This window comes from Meriones unguiculatus, chromosome 18 (assembly GCF_030254825.1).
Source record: "Meriones unguiculatus strain TT.TT164.6M chromosome 18, Bangor_MerUng_6.1, whole genome shotgun sequence".
Lineage (NCBI taxonomy): Eukaryota > Metazoa > Chordata > Mammalia > Rodentia > Muridae > Meriones > Meriones unguiculatus.
In genome coordinates, this window is record NC_083365.1 from 15,540,173 (window position 1) to 15,566,896 (window position 26,724).

At 40.8% G+C, this 26,724-nt stretch overlaps 1 protein-coding gene across 2 annotated transcripts in view; it reads left to right on the top strand.

The window, feature by feature from the left end:
• The first annotated feature begins 3,633 nt into the window (after positions 1–3,633).
• Atp8b4 (ATPase phospholipid transporting 8B4 (putative)) overlaps positions 3,634–26,724 on the top strand; it is a 175,575-nt gene continuing 152,484 nt past the window's right edge. Inside the window, exons 1-3 of one of the 2 annotated variants that reach the window (XM_060371530.1) lie at positions 3,634–3,739; positions 5,551–5,622; positions 14,978–15,036. In XM_060371530.1, coding sequence (XP_060227513.1) covers positions 5,589–5,622; positions 14,978–15,036 — 93 coding nt within the window. In that variant the 5' untranslated portion in view covers positions 3,634–3,739; positions 5,551–5,588. The remainder of the gene's footprint in view (positions 3,740–5,550; positions 5,623–14,977; positions 15,037–26,724) is intronic. The other variant, XM_060371531.1, reaches the window with a different exon arrangement.

Consider the following 26,724-nt stretch of genomic DNA (forward strand, 5'->3'; position numbering starts at 1 on the left):
CTAGTTTAATCCTTAGCATACAGCACTGAGTCACCTGTATCCAACTGTACCCCTTTTATACCTTAAGGGGAGACCTCCTTGTTGAATAGCAGTATGGACAAGGCAGCCTCCTTCAACAGAGATGCTTTCCTAGGTGCTGTATTTAGTTATTGTTTCAGGCAAGAAGTCCTTATTTTCTCTGTATCAGTTGGCATCTTCCTTTGTTTTTACTGTTTGTTTCTTTAGGACAATTGTTTCTGTGACCAAAATTCAAAACCTGAACTTGAAATGGAAAGAAAAGAAAAGGGATAGAGGTACAGTTCAGTGTAAAAAAAGAAAAGAAAAGAAAAGAAAAAAGAAAAGAAAAGCATGTGTATCAAGGAAAGACAATCTTTTTGGAAGTACAACTTTGAGTTTTTAAAAAATGTACTTATTTAATTTTTAAATGAACACACACATATTTTATTCTCAGTTTTCCACTCCTCTTTCATTCATTTATATATGTATATATACATATATATACATATTTATATACTGATAGTAATCTTATGTCTACTATCTCCCGATCTCCTATTTATCTGTTATCTGGCTATATCAGTCTCCTGTCTATATACCTGTCTATTAGTCATCTATCTATATGTCCTCTCTTTATTGATCATCTACTTATATACTGATATCTATTGGGGTATTTATTTATATCAGTCTTCTATCACCTATCTATCTGTCTATCTATCTGTCAATCCTCTCTGTGTTACTTGAACTTCTGCATGAGGGAGCCACTATATTGATCCATTGCATAAAATAAATCCAAGGGCAAGTTATGACTATTCCACAGTAAAAGATATTTGACCATTTCCTATGACCTGAGCTAGTTTTAAAAAGGGGGAACATACTCATGTGACTCGCATCTACTTCGTATTAATAAGTGGCTTGATTTCAGAATCCCAAGTTCTTACAAACTTCTGTCACCTGATTGTGTTCACTGTATTTCCGTAGATGTCCAGTGACCCAAAGTGCAACAAAAGATGACTTTTTCTTTACTCTGACACTCTTTGAGGGGGAACAAGTGCCGTGTAGGGTATTTTGGAGAGTGGTGAATGTGCAAGGATGAAAATGCCTAGGGCTGGCTTGCCGGCTTGGCGGATAAAGCACTTTGTGTTTAAACGAGGGGACATGAGTTTAGATCCTCAGACCTCGAGGAAAGCCTGTTGTGGCAGCATGCTTCTGTAACCCCAGTGTTCCTTCGGGAAGACGGGAGGGGAGGACAGAAGGCAGAAGGCTTCCTGGAAGCGTGCAGGCTAGCCCAGAGTGAGTGTGCAGGACAGCCCAGCTTATACAGTGGCGAATGAGGGACCCCATGTCAATCGAGATGGAAGCCCACAACCGACATCAGAGATGGCCCTCTGACATCACATGTGCACCACGGCGCACTCTCACACTCATGTGCATGAATGTGTGCGCATGCACACACACATTAAAAAAGAATGAGGGTATTTCATCTCTGTTGCTGGCCCTCTTCTTCTATATACCACTATCTTTTAAACACCCTTAACCCAGACGAGGAAGAGCATCTAAGGATGAGCACATTTGGGTGAGGAATGGGAATAGTATTATAGGAATTATAGTATTAAAGGAAACTTTATTTCCTTTAAGTTTGACTGACATCTGATGCACTGGCCTCCGTCTTCCAGAAAATATGCCTGGATGGCCACTGCTACCAGGTAAGGATTGGTGGAAACGGGGGTTTTAAAGTTACTTCTTTCTTCTTTTATATAATGTTGTTTTAGAGATTAAAGCCCTTGAGTAAAATACTATTAAGAAAAAAGTTTCTAGAAATCATACAGAAGTAGTTTAATTAACACAGCAATGATATACTCTGAGTTATAGTTATAGAAATAGAGAATATTTCTATAAAAGTAAAAATGTTTAAAGTTGAAATAGATTTATTCAGCATCTTCAAAATAAGTGACTGCGAAGACACGTTGGAAGTGGAAGTGAGAAGCTGAAAGTGAGAACGTAAGAGTTACGGAATAAGGAAAGTATCCGAGGGACATGGCGTTCCTTCAGGCCTCATCATGTGGGGGTTTCGGAAATGAGAAGAGCTTGCAGGAAGATCTAAAATAAGAGAAGAAAGAGAGACGTTACGTGGCTATTTTACCATAGTTCCGTTTGCAGTCTGCGAATGCACTGAGCTTCATCTTTAATACTGGTTATCAGTTAGTTCCATTCTCTCAGTCCTGTCTAACAAAGCAATAAGGGATTTCGGTCCTGTGAAAACAGAACATGTTGATTTTGTCCCTGGAGAGAATTTTCGTGTCTTAACAAGTTGGCTTAGGCTTCTTGATTAGTCTTTCTCTTCTGGCCAGATGAGGCCGCCAGAAGCAGCAGATGTCATCCTCACAGGCTTCATTGTTCTCCCATCTAGTGCCACTTAAGCTCTGCTCTGACCCCTTTTTGGTGACTCTCGTGTGAAACAAAGAAGTGACAATGAAAAGGCTGTGTATGGTGGAAATACTTGCTATGCCAGCAGCCAGGAGACTGAGGCAGGAGGAGTTTGAGTTTGAGGTTAGCCTGAGATATATAGCAAGTGGCAGGCCTTCAGACCCTGTATCAAAATAGATAAACAAACAAACAAACACATAAATAAAGAAACAAGGAGAATGTCCTTCTTGGGTGAGGACTGCTTTTGCCTATGTTATTTTTCCATAGGAAAGATATTAAAAAAATCCTTGTGTTCTATTAGAAACTGATCGATTCTAGGGTAGAAATAGTCAATGCCTTTAGCTGTGGACCCCACAGTGAGACCACCAGGATGAAACAGATGGTTCCAAACTCATGGCTGCACAAATGCTCTTGGTTCAAATCAGAGAGTCAGAAAACAAAACAAAACAAAAAAGGGCATGACTGTAGGAAAGACACTGAGGGGAAGAAGGGAGGATGGCAGGAGTGAGAAAGAGATAAGGGAAGATTAGCAGTGACCAAATGCACTACGTACACATATGTAATTGTCAAAACACAAATGTAACAAACAAGAACACTCCCTCTGAGGATCCTCCTTTAGCTGCAGTGCCCGTGTCGTCCTGCAAGCTCTGACCACTTCTCCCTTCTTTTTCCTGCTCTGTCAACATCTGTGACAGCAGATGTTCTCATACTTAGATGTTTGTCCTCGCCTGTGTTGAGATAGCGGTATATAGAAGGACAGGGACTAGCAAGAGAGATGACATATCCCGAAAGCCTCAGGAGCTCCAAGCAGGGATGGCAGATCAAAGCTGCCCTGCTGCTCGAGTCCTAGAAAGAATAATCAGTAAAAAAGGAGGGCCTTTTAGCAGCTCTATGTCCATTCTCCATTTCTTAGCGAATCAAGGCATCACTCATTCATGCGCAATAAACACATGGAGTAGCCCCGTGAGCCTGGCATTTGTCAGATGTCAGGAACAAGACCAGGGACCAGATAAGGAGGTTCCTGTCCCACTGGAGTTAGTGAAATAATGAGAGAAGACCAATATAGGAGACAAATACAGCCTAGAGTGCCACTGACTCTGAGTTGAAAAGTACCAGGTTTTGTGGGACACATAGGAAGTGGCCTCTTGGAGGAAGTGCCATATGAGTTGAAGAGGGTGGGGCCGTGGTTACATAAGTATAGGGGAGCAGATTCATGAAGGTCACTAAATGGATAAAAGCTAAATGTGGTATTTCTGAAGTGCAGACACGAGAAGTGAAAAGAGGTGTGGGGGCAGTGAAGGAGGACAGGAGAAACCAGGTAAGAAATGTGAGCAGAGACAAGATGGTAGAGATCTTAGCTGCTGTGTTACAATCTTCTTCCTTAAGGTGAATGTGAGGTATCCTGGGTTTCTGAGCGGGGTCATGACACAATGCCATTCCCCTTTGATGTAGACACTGGTCTATAGCTTCTCAAGTCTGGACCAAGGCAGACCTGTGAGGATAAGCACAGGGGAAGAATGATCTACGGTCAGCTGCAATGTCCTAGATGCCACCCACTGCCTAGAAAGGGATGTGGGTAGGGGAGGCTTTGGTCTGGGCAGCCTTGGCGCTGATGGCGTGGAAGGTGTGCAGGAGAGAGCGGGAATTTCTGAGTGGTTATGAGTACTCCTGCTTTTAGTAGCACATGGCAGCAATAATCCATCTTTCTGCCCAGACTCACCAGTTTTAGCAACCTGGGCACCAGGAAAGTCTAGATTCCTATTGTCAGTGCCTCTTCATGTCAGGCACACCCAAGGATGGCAGTAGAGAGAAAAATGGATGTTGTCTGGTGTTTTGGACAGTGGTTGTTGATGAACTTCCTTTTAAATGTCTTTTCTTGTAACTGCGAAGCCCAACTAGCCATTCTTCCTCTTACTCAATGTCTGTGTGGCCAACCACACAGGTACACTCAGTATATTCTGCATATAACTTCTCTGAGTAGAAAGCACATACATAATCTCTCTTTCTAAGCAAAAGAATGCCTCCAGTTCCTCATGTCTGCTTGCTTTGCCACATGCTCGCAAAACTGCCCCTGCTCATTTCCATGGGTTATGAATGTTGCATTGTAATGTTTGTGTATTTGCTCATTTTAGATCTTTGATGGGGTTTATCTCTAGCATGTTCCAGTGAGAGGCAGATGCTTACATCGCCCTAAGATATTCCAATGGCTAGTGTTTGGGATGAGTTAGAAGTGTTGGTTGAAACTGAATGTCAAATCCAGTGCATATTTATGTGCCTACCTGTGGTTGCCATAAAGCCTTTATCCAGAAGTTCAAAATTTCACTGTGAAGTGTAATGGTTGAGTCTATTGAGAAAAACTGACAGTAGACAAATTAACAGTAATGAGAAAATGCTATGAATTTTGGTGAACAGTCACAAATGACACTGGATACCTGGATGAAGACCCAAAGAAAGATCCAGGGGGAACAATCCATTTTTGTGGGCTGTTTCAGTGAAGCAGAGAGAGTGATGTGGCCCTGTGACTGGACAGAAAGGGTCTGAGCCAACAAAAGATGATGAAGTGGAGGATGCCACAAGACCTATCTGTCCAGATTCTTCTTGCCTCTCCACTGGGGTGGAGGACTGGACCCTTTAAGGAATGAGGGAAGGGGAGTCTTATGACTTATAACAAGAAAATATGGCAGAAGATTTCTTCATGCACAGTTCTATACAGAAATATGAGTAGGGGTGTTTGGGGACAGTAACTTTTTATGGCTAGATTTGAGGGAAAGAGGCTCTGGGTTCTGCAACCTGCCTTGGGGAGGAGGAATTCTAATTTGCAAGACTTCTTTGAGCTGCAGGAAAGAGGGAATGAAAGATGAGAGCTTAGAGGGCAGATAGGGTCAGAGAGAAGCATTCTTCCAAAGCCTTCACTTTGAAGTATGGTTTTTCTGAGCTCCAATATATTTATAATACAAACATCTATTTTTTTGCACAGAATTATTATTATCTGCTTAGATTTGAGTATTTTAATGACTCTTTATTATGTCAGCAACTTATCTGAGTTTGTGTAGGAAGGCAGTTGAAGAGGGTGAATATAAAGATATTGAGCATCTTTCAAATACTAATGTGTGTTTCTCTTTTAAAAAGGTAGGCCAACACTCATGACCTGGTGAAAGCTCGGGGTGATGATGTTCTGCAAGAAGAAGAAGAAGCTGCTTGGTAAGACTTGAGTTTTTCAGATGTTGCAAACAATAGACACTGAAATATTGTTTTAATTAATTTATTTTTTACTTATTTTTAATTTTTAATTTATTACAATTTATTCACTTTGTACCCCACTCCCTCAAGCCCTCCCAACCTCCCCCTTCCTCCCTCATCTCCTCCCATGTCCCTCCCCTAGTCCACTGATAGGGGAGGTCCTCCTCCCCTTCCATCTAACCCTAGCCTATCTGGTCTCATAGGACTGGATGCATTATCTTCCTCTGTGGCCTGGTAAGGCTGCCCCCACTCCCTCAGGGGAAGGTGATCAAAGAGATGGCCACTGAGTTCATGTCAGAGACAGCCCTTGTTCCTATTACTAGGGAACCCACTTGGAGACTGAGCTGCCAAGAGCTACTCTGTGCAGGGGTTCTAGGTTATCTCCATGCATGGTCCTTGGTTGGAGTATCAGTCTCAGAAAGGACCCCTGGGCACAGATTTTTTTTTGTTCTGTTGCTCTCCTAGTGGAGATCCTGTTCCCTCCAGGTCTTTCTATCTCCCTCTTCTTTCCTAAGATTCCCTGTACTCTGCCCAATGTTTGGCTATGAGTCTCAGCATCTGCTTTGATACCCTGCTGGATAAAGTCTTTCAGAGGCCTTCTGTGGTAGGTTCCCGTCCATGTGCATCTTTCTGCTTCTGGGATACCTTACTCACGATGATGTTTTCTATTTCCCACCATTTGCCTGGAAATTTCATGATTTTCTCATTTTTAATTGCTGAATAGTATTGCATTATGTAAATGTACCACAATTTTTGTATCCATTCCTCAATTGAGGGACACCTGGGCTGTTTCCAGCTTCTGTCTATTACAGATAAAACTGCTACTAACATGGTTGAGCAAATGTCCTTGTTGCATACTTGAGCATCTTTTGTATATATGCCCAGGAGTGGTATAGCTGGCTGTTGAGGTAACACTATTCCTAATTGTGTGAGAAAGTGCCAGATTGATTTCCAAAGTGGTTGTACAAAGTGGTTTACATTCCCACCAGCAATGGAGGAGGGTTCCCCTTTCTCCACATCCTCTCCAGCATGTGTTGTCACTGGAGTTTTTGATCTTAGCCATTCTGATGGGTGTAAGGTGAACTCTCAGGGTCATTTTGATTTGCATCTCCCTGATGACTAAAGATATATAACATTTCTAAGTGTTTCTCTGCCATTCGATATTCCTCTGTTGAGAATTCTCTGTTTAGCTCTGTCCCCATTTTTTGATTGGATTACTTGATTTGTTGCTGTTTAACTTCTTGAGTTCTTCATATATTCTGGATAATAGCCCTCTGTCAGATAAAGGGTTGGTAAAGATCCTTTCCCAATCTGTAGGCTGTCCTTTTGTTCTGATGACAGTGCCTTTGCTTTACAGAAGCTTTTCAGTTTCATGAGGTCCCATTTATTGATTGTAGATGTTAGAGCCTGTGCTGTTGGTGTTCTTTTCAGGAAGTTGTCTCCTGTGCCAATGAGTTCAAGGCTCTTCCCACTTTTTCTTCTAGCAGATTTAGTGTGACTGATTTTATGTTGAGGTCTTTGATCCACTTGGACTTTCATTTTGTGCAGGGTGATAAGTATGGATCTATTTGCATTTTTCTACATGTAGATAACCAGTTAGACCAGCACCACTTGTTGAAGATGCTATCTTTTTTCCATTGTATGGTTTTGGCATCTTTGTCAAAGATCAGGTGTCCATTAAGTTTGTGGGTTTATTTCTGGGGTCTTCTGTTCGGTTCCATTGATCCACTGTTCTGTTTCTATGCCAGTACCATGCAGTCTTTGTTACTGTTGCTCTATAGTACAGCTTGAGATCAGGGATGGAGATACCTCCAGACGATCTTTTATTGTAGAGGATTGTTTTAGTGATTCTGGGTTTCTTGTTATTCCATATGAAATTGAAAATGTTTCTTTCAAGGTCTGTAAAAATTGTGTTGGTAATTTGATGGGAATTGCATTGAATCTGTAGATTGCTTTTGGTAAGATGGCCATTTTTCTTGTGTTAATCCTGCCAAGCCATGAGCACAGGAGATCTTTCCATCTTCTGATATCTTCTTCTATTTCCTTCTTCAGAGACTTGATGCTTTTTTCATGGAAGTTTTTGGCTTGTCTGGTTACACTAAGGAACTTCATGTACTTTGTGGCTATTGTGAAGGGTGTTGTTTTCCTAATTTCTTTCCTAGCCCTTTTGTCTTTCATATACAGGAGGGTTACTGAGTTTTTTGATTTAATTTTGTATCTAGCCACTTAGCTGAAGGTGTTTATCAGCTGTAGGAGTTCCCTGGTAGAATTTTTGGGGTCGCTCAAGTATACTATCATATAATCTGCAAATAGTGATACTTTGACTTCTTCCTTTCCAAAGGGAATTCCCTTGATCTCCTTTAGTTGTCTTATTGCTCTAGCAAGGACTTCAAGAACTGTGTTGAGGAGATAGGGAGAGAGTGGGTAGCCTTGCCTTGTCCCTGATTTCAGTGGGATTGATTTAAGTTTCTCTCCGTTTAGTTTGATGTTGACTATAGGCTTGCTGTATATTGCCTTTACTATGTTTAGGTAAGTGCCTTGATCTCTCCAGGACTGTAAACATAAAGATATGTTGGATTTTTATCAAATGCGTTTTCAGCATCTAAGGAGAATATCATGTGGAATTTTTCTTCAGTTTGTTCATATGATGGATTACATTGATGGGTTTCAATATATTGAACCATCCCTGCACATCTGGGAGAAAGCCTACTTGGTCATAGTGGATGATATCTTTGATGTGTTCTTGGTTTGAGATTATTTTGTTTAGTTTTTTTTTTTTTTTTTTTTTTTTTGCATCAATGTTCATAAGGGAGATTGGACTGAAATTCTCTTTCTTTGTTGGGTCTTTGTGAGGTTTAAGTATCAAGGTGACTGTGGCTTCTGTTTCTATTTTGTGAAACATTTTGAAGAATATTGGTGTTAACTCTTCTTTGAAGGTCTGGTAGAATTCTATGCTGAAACCATCTGGCCCTGGGCTTTTTTGGATGGGAGACTTTTGATGACAGCTTCTATTTCCTTAGGGGACTATTTAATTAATTTACCTAGTCTTGATTCAGCTTTGGTAAGTGGAATTGTTCAAGAAAAGTGTCCATTTCATTTAGATTTTCAAATTTTGTGGCATACAGGCTTTTGAAGTAAGACCTAATGATTGTTTGATTTCCTCAGTGTCTGTTGTTATGTCCCCCTTTTCCTTTCTGATTTTTGTTGATTTGGATAGTGTCTTTCTGCCTTTTAGTTAGTTTGGCTAAAGATTTGTCTATCTTGTTGATTTTCTTGAAGAACCAGCTCTTGGTTTCATTGATTCTTTGAATTGTCTATTTGTTTTTAATTTATTGATTTCAGCCCCGATTTTGATTATTTCCTGCCATCTACTCCTCTTGGGTGTGTCTGCTTCTTTTTTTTTTCTAAGGCTTTGAGGTGAGCCATTAAGTTGCTTGTATGAGATGTTTCAAATATATTTTTGAAGGCACTTAGGTCTATGAACTTTCCTCTTAGCACTGCTTTCATTGTGTCCCATAAGTTTGGGTATGTTGTGCCTTCATTTTCATTGAATTCTAGGAAGTCTTTAATTTCTTTCTTTATTTCTTCCCTGACCCAGCTGTCATTGAGTAGACAGTTGTTCTGTTTCCATGCGTGTGTAGGCTTTTTGCTATATTGTTGTTGAGGTCCAGCTTTAGTCCATGGTGGTCAGATAGGATACAAGGGATTATTTCAATCTTCTTGTATCTGTTGAGGTTTGCTTTGTGGCCAACTATATGGTCTATTTTGGAGAAGGTTCCATGAGGTGTTGTGAAGAAGGTAAATTCTTTTGTGTTTGGGTGAAAGGTTCTGTAGATGTCTGTTAGGTCCACTTGATTCATGACCTCTGTTAGAGTCATTGTTTCTTTGTTTGATTTCTGTTCTGTTGGCCTGTCCTTTATTGAGAGTAGAGTGTTGAAGTCTTCCACTATTAATGTGTGGCGATTTATGTGTGGTTTCAGTTTTATTAATATTTCTTTTACAAATGTGGGTGCCCTTGTATTTGTGGCATAGATGTTCAGAATTGTGATGTCTTCTTGATGGAATTTTCCTTTGATGAGTATGAAGTGACCTTCCCCATTTCTTTTGATTAATTTTGGTTGAAATCTATTTTATTAGATATTAGAATGGCTACTCTTGTTTGCTTCTTGGGTCCATTTGCTTGGAAAACTGTCTTCCAGCCCTTTACTCTCAGGTAATGTCTATCTTTGTGACTTAGGTGTGTTTTTTATATGCAACAGATTGTTGGTTCTTGTTTATGCATTCATTTTGTTAGTCTTTCTATTGGAGAGTTGAGTCCATTGATGTTGAGAGAGATTAATGACCAATGGCTGTTCGATGCTTTGATTTTGCTTTTGGTTGTGGAAGTGTGTTTGTGTGCTTGGCTATTTTTAGTTTTGCTGTAGTGAGGTTATTTATTTCCTGTGTTTTTCTGAATGTAGTTAGCTTTCCTGGGTTTTATTTTTCCTTCTAGTATCTTCTGTAATGCTGCATTTGTGTGTAGGTATTGTTTAAATTTTTTTTGTTGTTGAATATCTTGTTTTCTCCATCTATAAAAATGACTGAGAGTTTTGCTGGGTATAGTAGCCTGGGCTGACATCTGTGTTCTCTTAGGGTCTGTATGATATCTGTCCAGGCCCTTCAGGCTTTCATAGTCTCTGTTGAGGAGTCAGGTGATTATGATGGTTTTGCCATTATATGTTAGTTGGCCTTTTTGCCTTGCAGCTTTTAATATTTATGTATTTATTTTGTATACTTAATGTTTTGATTATTTGATTATTGAGGATTTTCTTTTCTGGTCTAATTTATTTGGTGTTCTGTGGACCTCTTGTATGCTTATAGACCTCTCAATTAAATTGGGGAAATTTTCTTCTCTGATTTTGTTGAAAGAATTTTCTGGGCCCTGGAGACGGAATCTTCTTTTTCTTCTATTCCAATTAGTTTTGTTTTTTCATGTTGTCCTGGATTTCTTGGATGTTTTGTGTAAGGATTTTTTTTTAGATGTATCATTTCCTTTGACAGATACATCAGTTTCTTCCATTGTATCTTCCATACCTGAGATTCTTTCTTCTCATTCTTGTAGTCTGTTGGTTATGCTTACCTCTGTAGTTCCTGTTTTCTTCCCTAAGTTCTTTCTTTCCATGATTTCCTGTTTGTGTTTCCTTTACTTTTTCCAGTTCTATCGTCAGATCTTGAACCGTTTTTTAAAATTTCCTTCACCTGTCTGATTGTATTTTCCTTTAATTCCTTCACCTGTTTGTTTGAACATTCCTTTGTTTCTTTTATTTCTTTCAATGATTTAATTATTTCCTCTTTGAAGGCCACAAATTGTTTGACTGCATCTTCCTGTATTTATGGATAGCCATACTCTGTTTGATTTTATCTTCCTCTGTTTCTTTATAGATGGCCATAATATGTTTGTCTTTATCCTCTGTTTCTTTACAAATGTCCGTAATCTGTTTGACTTTAACATCTTCTATTTCTTTACAATGGCCATAATCTGTTTGACTACATCTTCCTCTATTGTTTTTACGTATGGCCATAATCTGTTTGACTTTATATTCCTCTAATTCTTTATGCATTTTTTTTGTTTCCTCCATTATCCTCTTCATAAGCATAGATGTAAGGGCATCTTCTCGAATTCACTTATGATAGGGTGTCCAGGGCTTCTACTTGCCCCTGGTTAACTGGGTTCTGGAGATGCTATATTGCTTTGGCTTTTGTTGGTTATGCTTTTATGTTGGCCTCTACTCATCTGTCTGTCTCACTTGTTGCCTGTTAGTTTCTGGTGCCTTCTGGAATCCTGAGGAGGGGAGAACCTTCTTGGCAGGAAGATAGTTGTTCCTGAAGGAGGCCTCCTCAGCTTCTTGAGTATGGTCACCAAATGGCCAGTGCTTCTCAAGAATTGACACAACTCTCCTCAGGGGTATGGAGCTATGTGGTAACTGGTTGTTGGTAGTCAGAGGGGCTGTCTTCTCACCAGGAGAAGTCCTGGAGACAGCTGCCCTGCCTCTGGGTTTCTTGCTCTGAATTAATGAGCTGCTGCTCCTCTTACATTGTGTTTTCTTGGTGGAGAGCTCCTGAAGAACCAGGGAGCCCCATGGTTTGGTCAGTTGAGCTAGGGAGACAGGTTGTTCTTTGGAAGAGTGTCTGGGGGCTGATCCCGTGGCTTCTGTAGGTTTGAAGCTGGAGCTCTGTGCCCCAGTACCCAAGAGGAAATCAGTGACAAGTGAGCACAGCACTCATTCCTGCTGCAGGAGGCCAGAGCCTGGAGCCTGCAGGAACACAGAAACTTTTCTAGAGTTGGGTGTCCTGAGGTCTGACCTGATATTTCCCCCACCATGAGATTTCCTCCCAACAGTCTGTGGTGTTTTGGGGTTCCCACAGTTCAGTCTGGGATCATGAGTAGAGCACGCAGGCCCAGGGGAGTGGCTCTGCACTTGTGACTGGGTTCCTGAAGGAATCTGGGAACTTTTCCCAAGAACTTTTCATTGAGGGAAGGGTCAGCTGAGTGCCCTGAGGTCGAACCTGATGTTTCTCTCATCATGGGGTTTCCTCCCGACAGGGGAAACCAGTCTCTGATGCCCTGGGGCTCGCAGTTCTGTCTGGGACGTTGAGTTGGGTGTGCAGGTGGGTCTCTGGGCTGACAGCTGAGCACCTGCTAGACCCTGGGTCCTTTTCAGGGATTGTCTGGGTGACCTGAGGTCAGTCCTGATTGCTTCTTTCACCATGGGGTTTTCTCTTAACTGTAAATCTCAGTCTCTGATGTAGTGGGGCCTGCAGATCAGTCTGGGATGGTGATCAGAGCACACAGGTGTGTGGCTTTGGGCTGGCGACTGAGTGCCTGCCAGGGCTGGGGAACTCTTCTGGGGTTTAGCTGGGTGATCTGAGAATGGACCCAATTGCTTCCCGATCCGTGGGGTTTCCTCTTACCTGGGAAACACAATCACTGATGTTTTAAGGCCCAGAGTTTGGTCTATTGGTCTCTGTGCAGTCACTGCTCTCTTGCTTGTCTGACACAGTGTCCTCTTGGTGCCATCATCTTGGATTTCCTCGAAATCTTATTTTATATTGGATGTTTGATTTATTCAGAAAACACATACATTTGGTTTAAAGTTAAAACAACAACAACAACAACAACTTCAGAGGCCCTCTGTGGCAAGCTCCTGTCCTGTTCCCTGTTTTCTCCTTCTTCTGATGTTCATCCTCTTTGTCTTTCTGAATGGGGATTGAGCATTTTAAGGTCTACCCTGCAAGGTATCAAAGCAGATGCTGAGACTTATGGCCAACCTTTGGGCAGAGGGCAGGGAATCTTATGAAAGAAGTGGGAAATAGTAAGACCTGGAGAGGGCAGGAGCTCCACAGGAGAGCAACAGAACCAAAATATCTGGGTACAGGGTTCTTTTCCGAGACTGATACTCCAACCAAGGACCAGTAATGGAGATATCCTAGAACCCTTGGCACAGATGTAGCCTGTGGCAGTTCAGTGTCCAAGTGGGTTCCATAGTAATTGGAACAGGGACTGTCTCTGACATGAACTGATTTACCTGCTCTTTGATCACCTCCCCCTGAGGGGGGAGCAGTCTTACCAGGCCACAGAGGAAGACAATGCAGCCACTCCTGATGAGACCTGATAGACTAGGATCAAAAGGAAGGAGAGGAGGACCTCCCCTATCAGTGGACTTGGGGAGGGAAATGGGTGGTGAAAAGGAAAGAAGGGTGGGATTGGGAGGGGAGGAGAGAGGGGGCTATGGGGGAATACAAAGTGAATAAAGTGTAATTAATAAAAATTGAAATAAAAATATGAAAAAAAGAAAAAACTTCAAAAATTGTGTTTACCCATGTATGTCCTCAGGGCTTGTGAAACAAAATAGGAAGTTCCTATAATTTCATCACATTCCCTTAAGTGTTCCCATGGTTACCCTCTTGGAGTTCCTAGGCACTTGCTGATCTCTGTCAGTCCACTTTAGCCTGTTTTAAGGTTATTATAAGTAAAATAGCACAGCACACATTCTTCCATCATGATTTTTGTTTTGCTTAGTGTGAAGGTTTTGCTTTATTTCTGTGTGGTTGTGTCTATCTCTGGTTTGTTCCCATTTTTTTTTTTTCATTTCAAGCAATGTTTTATTGCACAAATACACAAATACTTAAAACTGAGTCTGTATAAGACAAATGACTTTGGTCAAAGTAGCAGGAAACATCTCTTTGTTTGTATTAGTAATCTGTCTCCAGAAAATAGGGTGAGTATTTCTTGTTTGAGGTGTTTGGGAGCAGAAGTACTTCTGGGGCTTAGATTTTGTATTGGTTTTTAGTTTTTAGTTTTTGGAATATTTGCAAAGACCTTTTCTGGTCAAGTACTCCTGTCCTGGAAATGCAAGACCTGAAATTCTCCAAAAATCTGAAACTTTTAAATATCATGTCACTACTCAAAAAGTTTGAGGTTTTCAAGCCTTTTCTGCACCAGAATTTCAGCCTAGGGAGCTCAACTTGCAGTAATAATAACATTCTAGTTTCAGAAGGTGTCCTGGTCAGGGTTCTATTGCTGTGAAGAGACACCATGACCATAGCAACTCTTACAAAGGAAAGCTTGTTTAATTGTGGCTTCAGAGATTTCGTCCATTATTATCCCGGCCAGGAGCATGGTGGTACGAAGGCAGGCATGATGCTTGTAAAAGAGCTGAGAATTCTATGTCCAGATCTGCAGGTAGCAGGAACTGACTTGGGCTTCTGAAGCCTCAAAGCCCATCTCCAGTGACACACTTTCTTCAATGAGGCGACACCATCTAATCCTTCTCAACTAGTGCCAGTCCCAGATGACTGAGTATTCAAATATATGAGCCTATGGGGTCCATTCTTATTTAAACTGCCACAGAAAGTATTGATTTTCATTTCCTCTCAGTCATTCAATGACAACTACTATGTAGCTTTTCCTTCACTGAGCATTCTACATCTTATCATAGGCAGTCCCCACGTGGGTTCCCTAGTATGGGGAGCAGAGTTTCTCTCTGACATGGACTCAGTTGCCCATTTTTGATCACTTCCTTCTGGCGGAGAGGCCTTGCCAGGCCACAGAGGAAGAGGATCCAGGCAGTCCTGATGAGATGTGATAAGCTAGGGTTAGATGGTAGGGGAGGAGGACTCCCCCTTTCTGTGGCCTAGGGGAGGGGGATAGGAGGGAAGAAGGAGGGAGGGTAGGATTGGGAGGAGATGAGGAAGGGGGCTGTGGTCATGCTGTAAAGTGATTAAATAAATTAATTAATAAAAAGAGAAATTTGTATCCGATTTTTCTTTCTTTTAGAAGTGGAGCGGGTGGTGAAAGCCAATGACCGTGACTTCAATGAGACGTACCAATATGCAGTGAGTGAACACACAGCACAGCACATGGGGGAGGGGCTGTGATCAGGACTAGCAGTGGGATTCATGCCTTTATTAGCACCTCATGGGGATGAAAAGCTTTCCTCGTCAGCCCATCTTAAAAGCACGGTACCATGTGCTTCCATGTGTTATTTCTCTTCTGCTCTAACAGCTTGGTGGGCATGGGAAGGCAATAAAGTGCATTTTTTCTCAAGAACTTATGCATAGTTCATTTTGATGCCCATTTAGGTAGTAGAATATGCTGGGAAAAAATTGAGACTGGGCTATTAAGCTATCAATTGATGAGAAAGTGAGGGTAGGGGCTGATTACTGATGGGCAGAGTTTGAGGATTTTCTCTAAGCATTGTTGGGAAATGTGGGAAGCATATGCAGGATGGGGCTCCTACAAGGTGAACAACTATGTTTACAAAGAGAATAATGAGAACTGTTAGTTCAAATGTACACACAGGCATTGCCTAAGGAAGGAGAGTTTTGGTCAAGGAACACTGTGGTATCTTGTTCCTATTAGCAGGTCATAGTCAGAATACATAAATGCATGCGCCAACACTGCAACTCATTGCTGTGGAACCCCTAGCAGAGGTGCTCAGCAACTCTTCTGTCCTGTGTGTTGGTCGTATAGACTTGTCATCATAACTCGACTTTCTGTGTAGGTTCTCACACAAGGAGTTTGGATTTTGTTTCTCGTTGTGAAACAATATATTGAAGCTCTAACTTTATTTATCAGTCTTGTAAGTGTGTTTAAAGCAACTTTGTCCTTGAGGGAAAGATCCCTCTTTTAAGATGATGCTGTGTTTCTTAGAATGGAAGGGGTTACTTCAGGTAATGAATGTCACTCTGTGCAGTGTGACATAAGGTAATGAGCAAACTTGACATTGCGCTATCACATCCTTGCTTTAGGTAATCCTATATCTGTAATGGACTGCTCTACAGATATAAGATTCCAGTCTGTATGTCTGTGTGTCTGTCTGTCTCTCTGTGTAGGTCAGAGGACAACTTGTGAGAGCTTGCTCTCTCCTTCCACCTTGAAGGTCTCTGGGTAGAACTTAGGTTGCCAGGCTTGGTGGCATGTGCCTTTACCTACTGAGCCATCTGGCCAGGCTACATGTGTATATTTTAAGATCTTGGGAAAAATCTGTTATATATAACTTATTGTGGGGGTAACTATGTATTTAAATACTTAGCTACATTTAATCGTTTCCCACTGTATACCAAATATTTTTATTTTGTGAATATAGGGAATGCCATATTTTGTAAGATTATTCTGTGGTATTATTTTTATGTAACCTATGAGATATTTCAGTCTTATAAATATATAGAAGATAACATGACACCCTTGAGCCCCCCACCCAGGCTGAGTAAGCAGTAACAGTTTGTCATACATGCTTTAGGTCTGTCCTTTAAAACTAATAGTGTCATCATGATGTAGAGGTGATATGAACAAAAGCTCGAAAATGTGTGGCTGTGGTTTCTGTTGGGTTTCCTACTAGCACCAGGCACTATATCAGTACCCTGGGGCCAGAGCAGAGTCTATCTGTCTGCTCTGCCTTAGACTAAAAATGCATCAAGTAGAAGCCTGCAGCTCTAAGGAGGACAACAGATGTGTACAGTGAGAAGCTGCACGTGTGGGGTCATAGGGATTCATTTCTAGTGGGCAGCAATATGGCTCGGAAGGGCCTGAAGAGCACACGGTCTTTCCTGGGCATCTCCAGCAGAATGTGAGCTGTAGCTCTCTTGGTCTCTTTGGGGCTAATTAAAAGCAGTGACATCATAGAGCCTTTGTGAGGACTAAGGTACAAAAGCACACAACGGCTATGAGTTAGTCTCAGCACATGTAGGAATTGAACCTATGGCTGCTTACTAAATGAGAAGTGGCCAACTCCCTTAGGTATCTGCTCAGTCTTGCCCAGCTTTAATGGAAGTGAATTTGGAGAGATCCCAGGGAAAATGTCCATATTCACTGGAGGAGTGATAATCCCACCAAAAGACTGAAAAGAAAATAGTCATGAACTCAGTCCTTTCGTGGAAAAGATGAAAAGAAAAATAGCAGAGAGTTTATGAGTGTGGCTGAAAGAGCACTTGGGGTGAAGATGGGAACCACACTTTGAACCCTTTCTCTTAGGACTTGTGATCTGATTGGTTTATTCTTCTGAGAATCACGTATTTCACCCACAAACCGTGGGAAACTTTCTGCTAGGCTCACTTACTGAAGGATTAAATGAGATTATTTTGAACAAAGTCTTTGATAAGAATTACAACCGCACCTATCAAGTGGTTCTCAACCTCCCTAATGCTGTTCCCCTTTAACACAGTTCCTTATGTCGTGGTGACCCCACACCATAAAATATTTTTCATTGCTACTTCATAACTTTAATTTTGCTGCTGTTATGAACTGCAACGTAAGCACATGTGTTCTCCAGTGCTTTTAGGTGACTCCCGTGAAAGAGCTGCTGGACCCCCAGAGGAGTTGCCATCCACAGGTTGAGAACTGCTGATCTATTAGATGCTTCTTATGTGCCAGCCTTAATCATGGACTTTACTTTTAAAGCTAGTGGAGCTGTGGGCATGTGAGTTTGGGGGTCCCTGCAGGGCATGGCTAGGGTATGCTGTTTGCCACAGTGGTGGTAAGAAGATGCGAGGAAACTCGTTAGTGTTCCACTTCCAGCAGGAACCATGTTCAGTAATGAACAGCGTGAGACAGAGTCTCATAATGAACCATGCAGATGATGCAGTTGTGGGAAAAAGGGAGGGAGTCACATGACAAGAACACAATGGCTGTGGGGGAGCTTTCTTCTCGGATGCGCCATTCTCAAAGAATGTCAACCCAGTGAGGTACTTGCCAGCTTCCTATTCTAGGCAAGACCTCAGCAAAGGCAGGACAGTTTCCCCCAGTCTCCCCATCGATCATGATAGATACACGGTTGACAGTGAGAGCAGTAAATGCCGTGATAATAACAATGACACTTTAACACTCACAGTGCTTACCAAATAAAAGTTATGGTCCTAGGCATATCACTAAACTACCATACTCTCACATGTGATCTTCCAAATCCAAGTACCTTTTGTAACTCCTTTTGTGTAAGAAGACATCGAGTCACAGAATAGTCCATGTAAGTGACTTTCTCAAATTTACATAGTTAGATAAAATCTGTCAGTCCTGCTGCAGTTTGGTGATTGGCATATATCTTCAGTCTTCGGAACACCCAGCCAGAAGGAAATAGGGCTGCGTCTAGTAACCCATCATAATCAAACAGTTCAAAACTGAGAGTTTTGTATACATCTGTACAGAATTTCTGCACATTGGCTGCTTTCCACAGTCTATGATTTTTGTCTATGATAACATGTCATTCCTTTGAACAGTCTTAGAAAACAAACGAACAAACAGAAAAACAAGTGTAGTAAAACTAAGCAAAACAAAAATCAGCCCCTGTCCCCAACCAAACACCCCAACCTCCATTTTCTCCTCTCCCTTTGCAGTCTGCCCCACCCGGCACATTGGTAAACTGTTTTCATTTGGTTCTACTACAAAGTAGGGTTGGCTATTTCATTTTTATTTCGATACAGGGTCTGATAATGTCAACTCTGGGAAGTTAAGGAATTGTTTTTGGAAGGTGCTGGGAACTGAAGCTGGGACCATTCTTCAGTAGTGGAGCCAGGCAGTGCTCTCACTGCCGAGGGGTGTCCACAACCCAACTGCCCATATTTTTATACTCTAAAGATGACAGAATGTAGAGGGCTCTAGATTTTACAGAACAAGGCTTGGCCTCACTTTAGATCTGTACACATGGCGGGGGGGTATATAAAGCTCAGGTAAATGGTGCAAAGCCATGAGCATACGCCTGCCCAAGCAAGCTTCTCTCATTGAAGGTTGAAGAACAGCATTTCAACACAGCAAGAGCTGTTGTTCATCAACAAACTGTAACTGCAAAGCACACAGCAAGACATAGCCCAGGCCTGGAAAGCAGTTACAAGCACCTTTGAGAGTTAAGGGATTTAGAATATAAACAAAATGGCACTGTTAATGGTTTCAACTTTGGCTAGTTTGGTCAATAAGAGATGATATTGAGAGACTGTAAAGGTGGGAAATGTAAAATCACTTGAGGAGTTTCATATTGCCAAGAAATGTAGAACAAAGTAGGATTGGAGAGTGAAGGGAGAGAGGGCCAAGGCTGGAAATTATTATTCTCGCTGGAAGGGTGAGAATAAAACATGCTGCCTATTAATAATAGGACTGAATAATAGAAGTGGTAAAACAGCTATATTAAAATTTATCGGGCTCTTGAGATGGCTCAGTGGGTAAAGGCCCTTGGTGCCAAGCCTGACAGCCTGAGTCTCACCCCAAAGATCCACATGGTGGAAGAACAGAACTGATTTCTGCAAATTGTCTTCTGACTTCCACATGTGTTTAGTGGTATGTGCCCCTTTCTCTACAAGCAAACAAACAAATAAATCAAAATATAATAAAAAGTAATACATGTTAATTTTTAATATGTTAAATTGCATAAGCTATCTAAGCAGCCAAGAGCTTAAAATGGACGGTAGACTAATGAAAACACTTGTAGTTATATTACAATGAGATGCTGGGGGCTGGAGAGACGACTCCACGGGAAAGAGCACTTGCTGCTGTTCCAGGATCCACATGGCTCACCAGAGCCTGTAACTCCTGCTCCAGAGGATCTGCCACCAGAAGAGCCTGTGTATGAGGCACACACACACACACATACACACATGCACCGACACACAGACACACAGAAACACACAGATATATACACACACACAGATACAGACACACACAGACACACACTCAAACACACACAGACACACTCAGGCACACAGACACACACAGATACAGACACACACTCAGACACACACAGATACAGACACACAAAAAAAGAGTGTTGTGGTATTTTGTGTATCTTTAAAACATTATTAACATATAACAATTATACATATCAATGGAGTGCAATATGATGTTTTCTGTATATATATATATATATATATATGATATAATAATTCAATCAGTATAATTAGAATATTTACCAACTTAAAATTTTATAATTTCTTTATGGGTCGCTGTCATTCTGTGTGTGATCTATTCAGTGGACCTCTCCAAGTTCACATGATGTGCCTGTGTTTCTATGAGACCAATTGGATCAGGAATAAAATGTTTTGTGAATAGATATATGACTGACTGTATTTTAAAAATAGAAACACAAATGTTTTTCTATTTTTAAAATTTATTTTTTTATTAATTACAGTTTATTCACTTTGTATCCCAGCTGTAGCCCCCTCCCTTGTCCCCTCCTAATCCCACCCTTTCTCCTACTTGTTCTTCTATTTCCCTCTCCCAGTCCACTGATAGGCGAGGTCCTCCTTCCCTTACATCTGATCCTAGTGTATCAGGTCTCATCAGGCTGCATTGTCTTCCTCTGTAGTCTGATAAGGCTGCTCCCCAATCAGGGGGAGGTCATCAAAGAGCCAGCCACTGAGTTCATGTCAGAGACAGTTCCTGTTCCCCTTATTGGGGGGCACTCTTGGTATTCTGAGCTGCCATGGGCTACATCTGTGCAGGGGTTCTAGGTTATCTCCATGCATGGTACTTGGTTGGAGTTTCAGTCTCAGAAAAGACCCCTGGGCATGAATTTTTTTCTCTCCTTTTGAAATTCCTGTCCCCTTCAGACTTTCTATCTCCCCCTTCTTTCATAAGATTCCCTGCACTCTGCCCAAAGTTGGCTATGAGTCTCAGCATCTGCTTTGATACCCTGCTGGATAGAGTCTTTCAGAGGCCCTCAGTGGTAGGCTCCTGTCCTGTTTCCTGTTTTTTCACTCTTTTGATGTCTCTCCCATTTGCCTTTCTGAATGAGGATTGATCATCTTACCCAGGGTCCTCCTTCTTGCTTAACTTCTTTAGGTGTACACATTTTAGTATGATTATCCTATATTATATGATGAATATCCACTTATGAGTATATACCATGTGCGTCTTTCTGCTTCTGAGATACCTCACTCGGATGATCTTTTCTAGTTCCCACCATTTGCCTGCAAATTTCATGATTTCCTTGTTTTTAATTGCTGAGTAGCATTCCATTGTGTAAATGTACCACAATTTTTGTATCCATTCCTCAATTGAGGGACATCTGGGTTGTTTCCAGCTTCTGTCTATTACAGATAAAACTGCTACAAACATGGTTGAGCAAATGTCCTTGTTGCATACTTGAGTATCTTTTGTATATATGCCCAGGAGTGGTATAGCTGGATGTTGAGGAAGCACTCTTCCTAATTGTGTGAGAAAGCACCAGATTGATTTCCAAAGTGGTTGTACAAAGTGGTTTACATTCCCACCAGCAATGGAGGAGGGTTCCCCTTTCTCCACATCCTCTCCAGCATGTGTTGTCACTGGAGTTTTTGATCTTAGCCATTCTGATGGGTGTAAGGTGAACTCTCAGGGTCATTTTGATTTGCATCTCCCTGATGACTAAAGACATTGAACATTTCTTTAAGTGTTTCTTTGCCATTCGATATTCCTCTGTTGAGAATTCTCTGTTTAGCTCTGTCCCCACTTTTTGATTGGATTACTTGATTTGTTGCTGTTTAACTTCTTGAGTTCTTTATATATTCTGGATAATAGCCCTTTGTCAGATATAGGGTTGGTGAAGATCCTTTCCCAATCTGTAGGCTGTCCTTTTGTTTTGACGATAGTGTCCTTTGCTTTACAGAAGCTTTTCAGTTTCATGAAGTCCCATTTATTGATTGTAGATGTTAGAGCCTGTGCTGTTGGTGTTCTTTTCAGGAAGTTGTCTCCCATGCCAATGAGTTCAAGGCTCTTCCCCACTTTTTCTTCTAACAGGTTTAGTGTGCCTGGTTTTATGTTGAGGTCTTTGATCCACTTGGACTTTAGTTTTATGCAGGGTGATAAGTATGGATCTATTTGCATTTTTCTACATGTAGATAACCAGTTAGACCAGTACCATTTGTTGAAGATGCTGTCTCTTTTCCAGTGTATTGTTTTGGACTCTTTGTCAAAAATCAGGTGTACATAAGTGTGTGGGTTTATTTCTGGGTCTTCAATTCAATTCCATTGATCCACCATTCTGTTTCTATGCTGGTACCATGCAGTCTTTGTTACTGTTGCTCTATAGTACAGCTTGAGATCAGGGATGGAGATACTTCCAGAAGATCTTTTATTGTAGAGGATTGTTTTAGTGATTCTGGGTTTCTTGTTATTCCATATGAAATTGAGAATGTTTCTTTCAAGGTCTGTAAAGAATTGTGTTGGTAATTTGATGGGAATTGCATTGAATCTGTAGATTGCTTTTGGTAAGATGGCCATTTTTACTATGTTAATCCTGCCAAGCCATGGGTATGGGAGATCTTCTCATCTTCTGATATCTTCTATTTCTTTCTTCAGAGACTTGATTTTTTTTTTTCAAACAGGTCTTTCACTTGCTTGGTTAGAGTCACATCAAGGTACTTTATGTTATTAGTGGCTATCGTGAAGAGTGTTGTTTTTCTATTTCTTTCTTGGCCCTTTTGTCTTTGGTATACAGGAGGGCTTCTGATTTTTTTGAGTTAATTTTGTATCCAGCCACTTTGCTGAAGGTGTTTATGAGCTGAAGGAGTTCTCTGGTTGAATTTTTGGGGTCGCTCATGTTTACTATCATATCATCTGTATATAGTGATATTTTGACTTCTTCCTTTTGAAACGGAGTCCTCTTGGTCTCCTTTAGTTGTCTTATTGCTCTAGCAAGGACTTCAAGAACTGTGTTGTAGAGATAGGGAGAGAGTGGGGAGCCTTGCCTCATCCCTGATTTTGTTGGGATTGATTTAAATTTCTCTCCGTTTAGTTTGATGTTGGCTATAGGCTTGCTGTATATTGCCTTTACTTGTATGAGTGCCTTGTATCATTGATTTCTCCAGGACTTTAAATATAAATGAATGTTGGATTTTATCAAATGCCTTTTCAGCATCTAAGGAGATTATCATGTGGTTATTTTTCCCCCTTCAGTTTGTTTATATGGTGGATTACTTTGATGGATTTCCATATATTGAACCACCCCTGCATACCTGGGGTGATGCCTACTTGGTCATAGTGGATGATATCTTTGATGTGTTCTTGGTTTGTGAGAATTTTATTGAGTATTTTTGCATCAATGTTCATAAGGGAGATTGGTCTGAAATTATCTTTCTTTATTTGGTCTTTGTGAGGTTTAAGTAGCAACGTGACTGTGGCTGCATAGAATGAGTTTGATAATGTTCCTTTTGTTTCTATTTTGAAGAGTATTGGTGTTAGCTCTTCTTTGAAGGTCTGGTAGAATTCCGTGCTGAAACCATCTGGCCCTGGGCTTTTTTTGGATGGTAGACTTTTGATGACAGCTTCTATTTCCTTAGGGAATATAGGGCTATTTAATTTATTTACCTAGTCTTGATTCAGCTTTGGTAAGTGGAATTGTTCAAGAAAATTGTTCATTTCATTTAGATTTTCAAATTTTCTGGTGTATAGGCTTTTGTTTTATTTTTTTATTTGTAAATTTTTATTTTTTATATTAATTACAATTTATAATTTACAATTTATTTGTATCCCAGCTGTAGTCCCCTCCCTGATTCCCTCCCAATACCACCCTCCCTTCCTCATTTCCTCCCTGCCCCTCTCTAAGTCCACTGATAGGGGAGGTCCTCCTCCCCTTCCATCTGACCCTAGCAGGTTTCACCAGGACTGTCTGCATTGTCCTCCTCTGTGGCCTAGTTAGGTTGTTCCTCCTACTGGGGGTGAGGAGGTAAAAGAGCTAGCTACTAAGTACATGTCAGAGACAGTCCCTGTTCCCCTTACTAGGGAAACCCACTTGGATACTGAGCTGCCATGGGCTACGTCTGGGCCGGGGCATATAGGCTTTTGAAATAAGATCTAATGATTGTTTGACTTTCCTCAGTGTCTGTTGTTATGTCCCTTTTTCCTTTCTGATTTTGTTGATTTGGATAGTGTCTCTCTGCCTTTTTGTTAGTTTGGCTAAGGATTTATCTATCTTGTTGATTTTCTCAAAGAACCAGCTCTTGGTTTCATTGATTCTTTGAATTGTTCTATTTGTTTCTAATTTATTGCTTTCAGCCCTGAGTTTGATTATTTCCTCTTGGGTGTGTCAGCTTTTTCTTCTTTTTTTTCTAAGGCTTTGAGGTGAGCCATTAAGTTGCTTGTATGAGATGTTTCAAATTTCTTTTTGAAGGCACTTAGTGCTATGAACTTTCCTCTTAGCACTGCTTTCATTGTGTCCCATAAGTTTGGGTATGTTGTGCCTTCATTTTCATTGAGTTCTAGTAAGTCTTTAATTTCGTTCTTTATTTCTTCCCTGACCCAGCTGTCATTGAGTAGACAGTTGTTCTGTTTCCATACGTGTGTAGGCTTTTTGCTATTTCTGTTGTTGTTGAGGTCCAGCTTTAGTCCATGGTGGTCAGATAGGATACAAGGGATTATTTCAATCTTCTTGTATCTGTTGAGGTTTGCTTTGTGGCCAACTATATGGTCTATTTTGGAGAAGGTTCCATGAGGTGTTGTGAAGAAGGTAAATTCTTTTGTGTTTGGGTGAAAGGTTCTGTAGATGTCTGTTAGGTCCATTTGATTCATGACCTCTGTTAGAGTCATTGTTTCTTTGCTTGATTTCTGTTCTGTTGGCCTGTCCTTTTTTGATAGTAGAGTGTTGAAGTCTTCCACTATTAATGTGTGGGGATCTATGTGTGGTTTCAGTTTTATTAATGTTTCTTTTACAAATGTGGGTGCCCTTGTATTTGTGGTATAGATGTTCAGAATTGTGATGTCTTCTTGGTGGAATTTTCCTTTGATGAGTATGAAGTGACCTTCCCCATCTCTTTTGATTAATTTTGGTTGAAATCTATTTTATTAGATATTAAAATGGCTACTCTTGTTTGCTTCTTGTGTCCATTTGCTTGGAAAACCATCTTTTAGCCCTTTATTCTTAGGTAATGTCTATCTTTGTGACTTAGGTGTGTTTCTTATATGCAACAGATTGTTGGGTCTTGTTTATGCTTCCATTCTGTTAGTCTTTCTATTGGAGAGTTGAGTCCATTGATGTTGAGAGAGATTAATGACCAGTGGCTATTAGATGCTTTGATTTTGCTGTTGGTTGTGGAAGTGTGTTTGTGTGCTTGGCTATTTTTAGTTTTGCTGTAGTGAGGTTATTTATTTCCTGTGTTTTCCTGAATGTAATTAGCTTTCCAGGGTTTTATTTTTCCTTCTAGTATCTTCTGTAATGCTGCATTTGTGTGTAGGTATTGTTTAAATTTTTTTTGTTGTTGAATAACTTGTTTTCTCCATCTATAAAAATGACTGAGAGTTTTGCTGGGCATAGTAGCCTGGGCTGACATCTGTGTTCTCTTAAGGTCTGTATGATATCTGTCCAGGCCCTTCAGGCTTTCATAGTCTCTGTTGTGGAGTCAGGTGTGATTATGATGGTTTTGCCATTATATGTTACTTAGCCCTTTTCATTTGCAGCTTTGGTATTTTTTTCTTTGTCCTGTATACTTACTGTTTTGATTATTTGATTATTGAGGATTTTATTTTCTGGTCTAATTCATTGGGTGTTCTGTACAGGCCTCTTGTATGCTTATAGGCCTCTCAAATTGGGGAAATTTTCTTATGTGATTTTGTTGAAAATATTTTCTGGGCCCTGGAGACGGGAATCTTCTTTTTCCTCTACTCTTATTATTCTTAGTTTTTTTTTTTTTTTATTTCTTGGACAATGTGTGTCAGGAATTTTTTAGATTTTACCTTTTCTTTGATGGATGCATGGACTTCTTCCATCGAATCTTCTACACCAGAGATTCTTTCTTCCATCTCTTGTAGTCTTTTGGTTATGCTTACCTCTGTATTTCCTTTTTTCTTCCCTAAGTTCTTTTTCTCTCCATGATTTTCTCTGTTTGTGTTTTCTTTAATTTTTTCCAATTCTATCTTCAGATCCTCAGTTATTTTGTTGATTTCCTTCACCTGTCTGACTATATGTTCCTGTTTTTTCTTCAATTCTTTCACCTGTTTATTTGAACATTCCTGTTTCTTTTATTTCTTTCAGTGATTTAATCATTTCTTCTCTGAAGGCCACAAACTGCATCTTCCTGTGTTTCTTTATGGATGGCCATAACTCTTTTGACTTTATCTTCCTCTAATTCTTTATGCATTTTATTTGTTTCCTCCTTTATCCTCTTCACAAGCATAGATACAAGGTCATCTTCTTGAATTTTGCTTATGATAGGCTGTCCAGAGCTGCTTGCCCCTGGATAACTGGGTTCTGGAAATGCCATATTGCGTTGGCTTTTGTTGGTTGATCTTTTATACTGGCCTCAAATCATCGGGCTATCTCAGGTATTGGCTGTTAGTTTCTGGTGCCTCCTGGAGTCCTAGGGTTGGGAGAATCCCCTTGGCAGGAAGATGGTTTTTCCTGAAGGAGGCCTCCTCAGCTTTTTGGGTATGGTCACCAAATGGCTGGTGCCTTTCAGGTATTGCTACAGCTCACCTCAGGAATATGGGTGACCTGAGAATGGACCTGATTGTTTTCCACACTGTGGGGTTTCCTCTCACCTGGGAAACACAAACAGAACTCAGCCTGTTGGTCGCTGTGCAGTCACTGATGTCCTGCTCTTCAGACACAGTGTCCTCTCGGCGCTGCCATC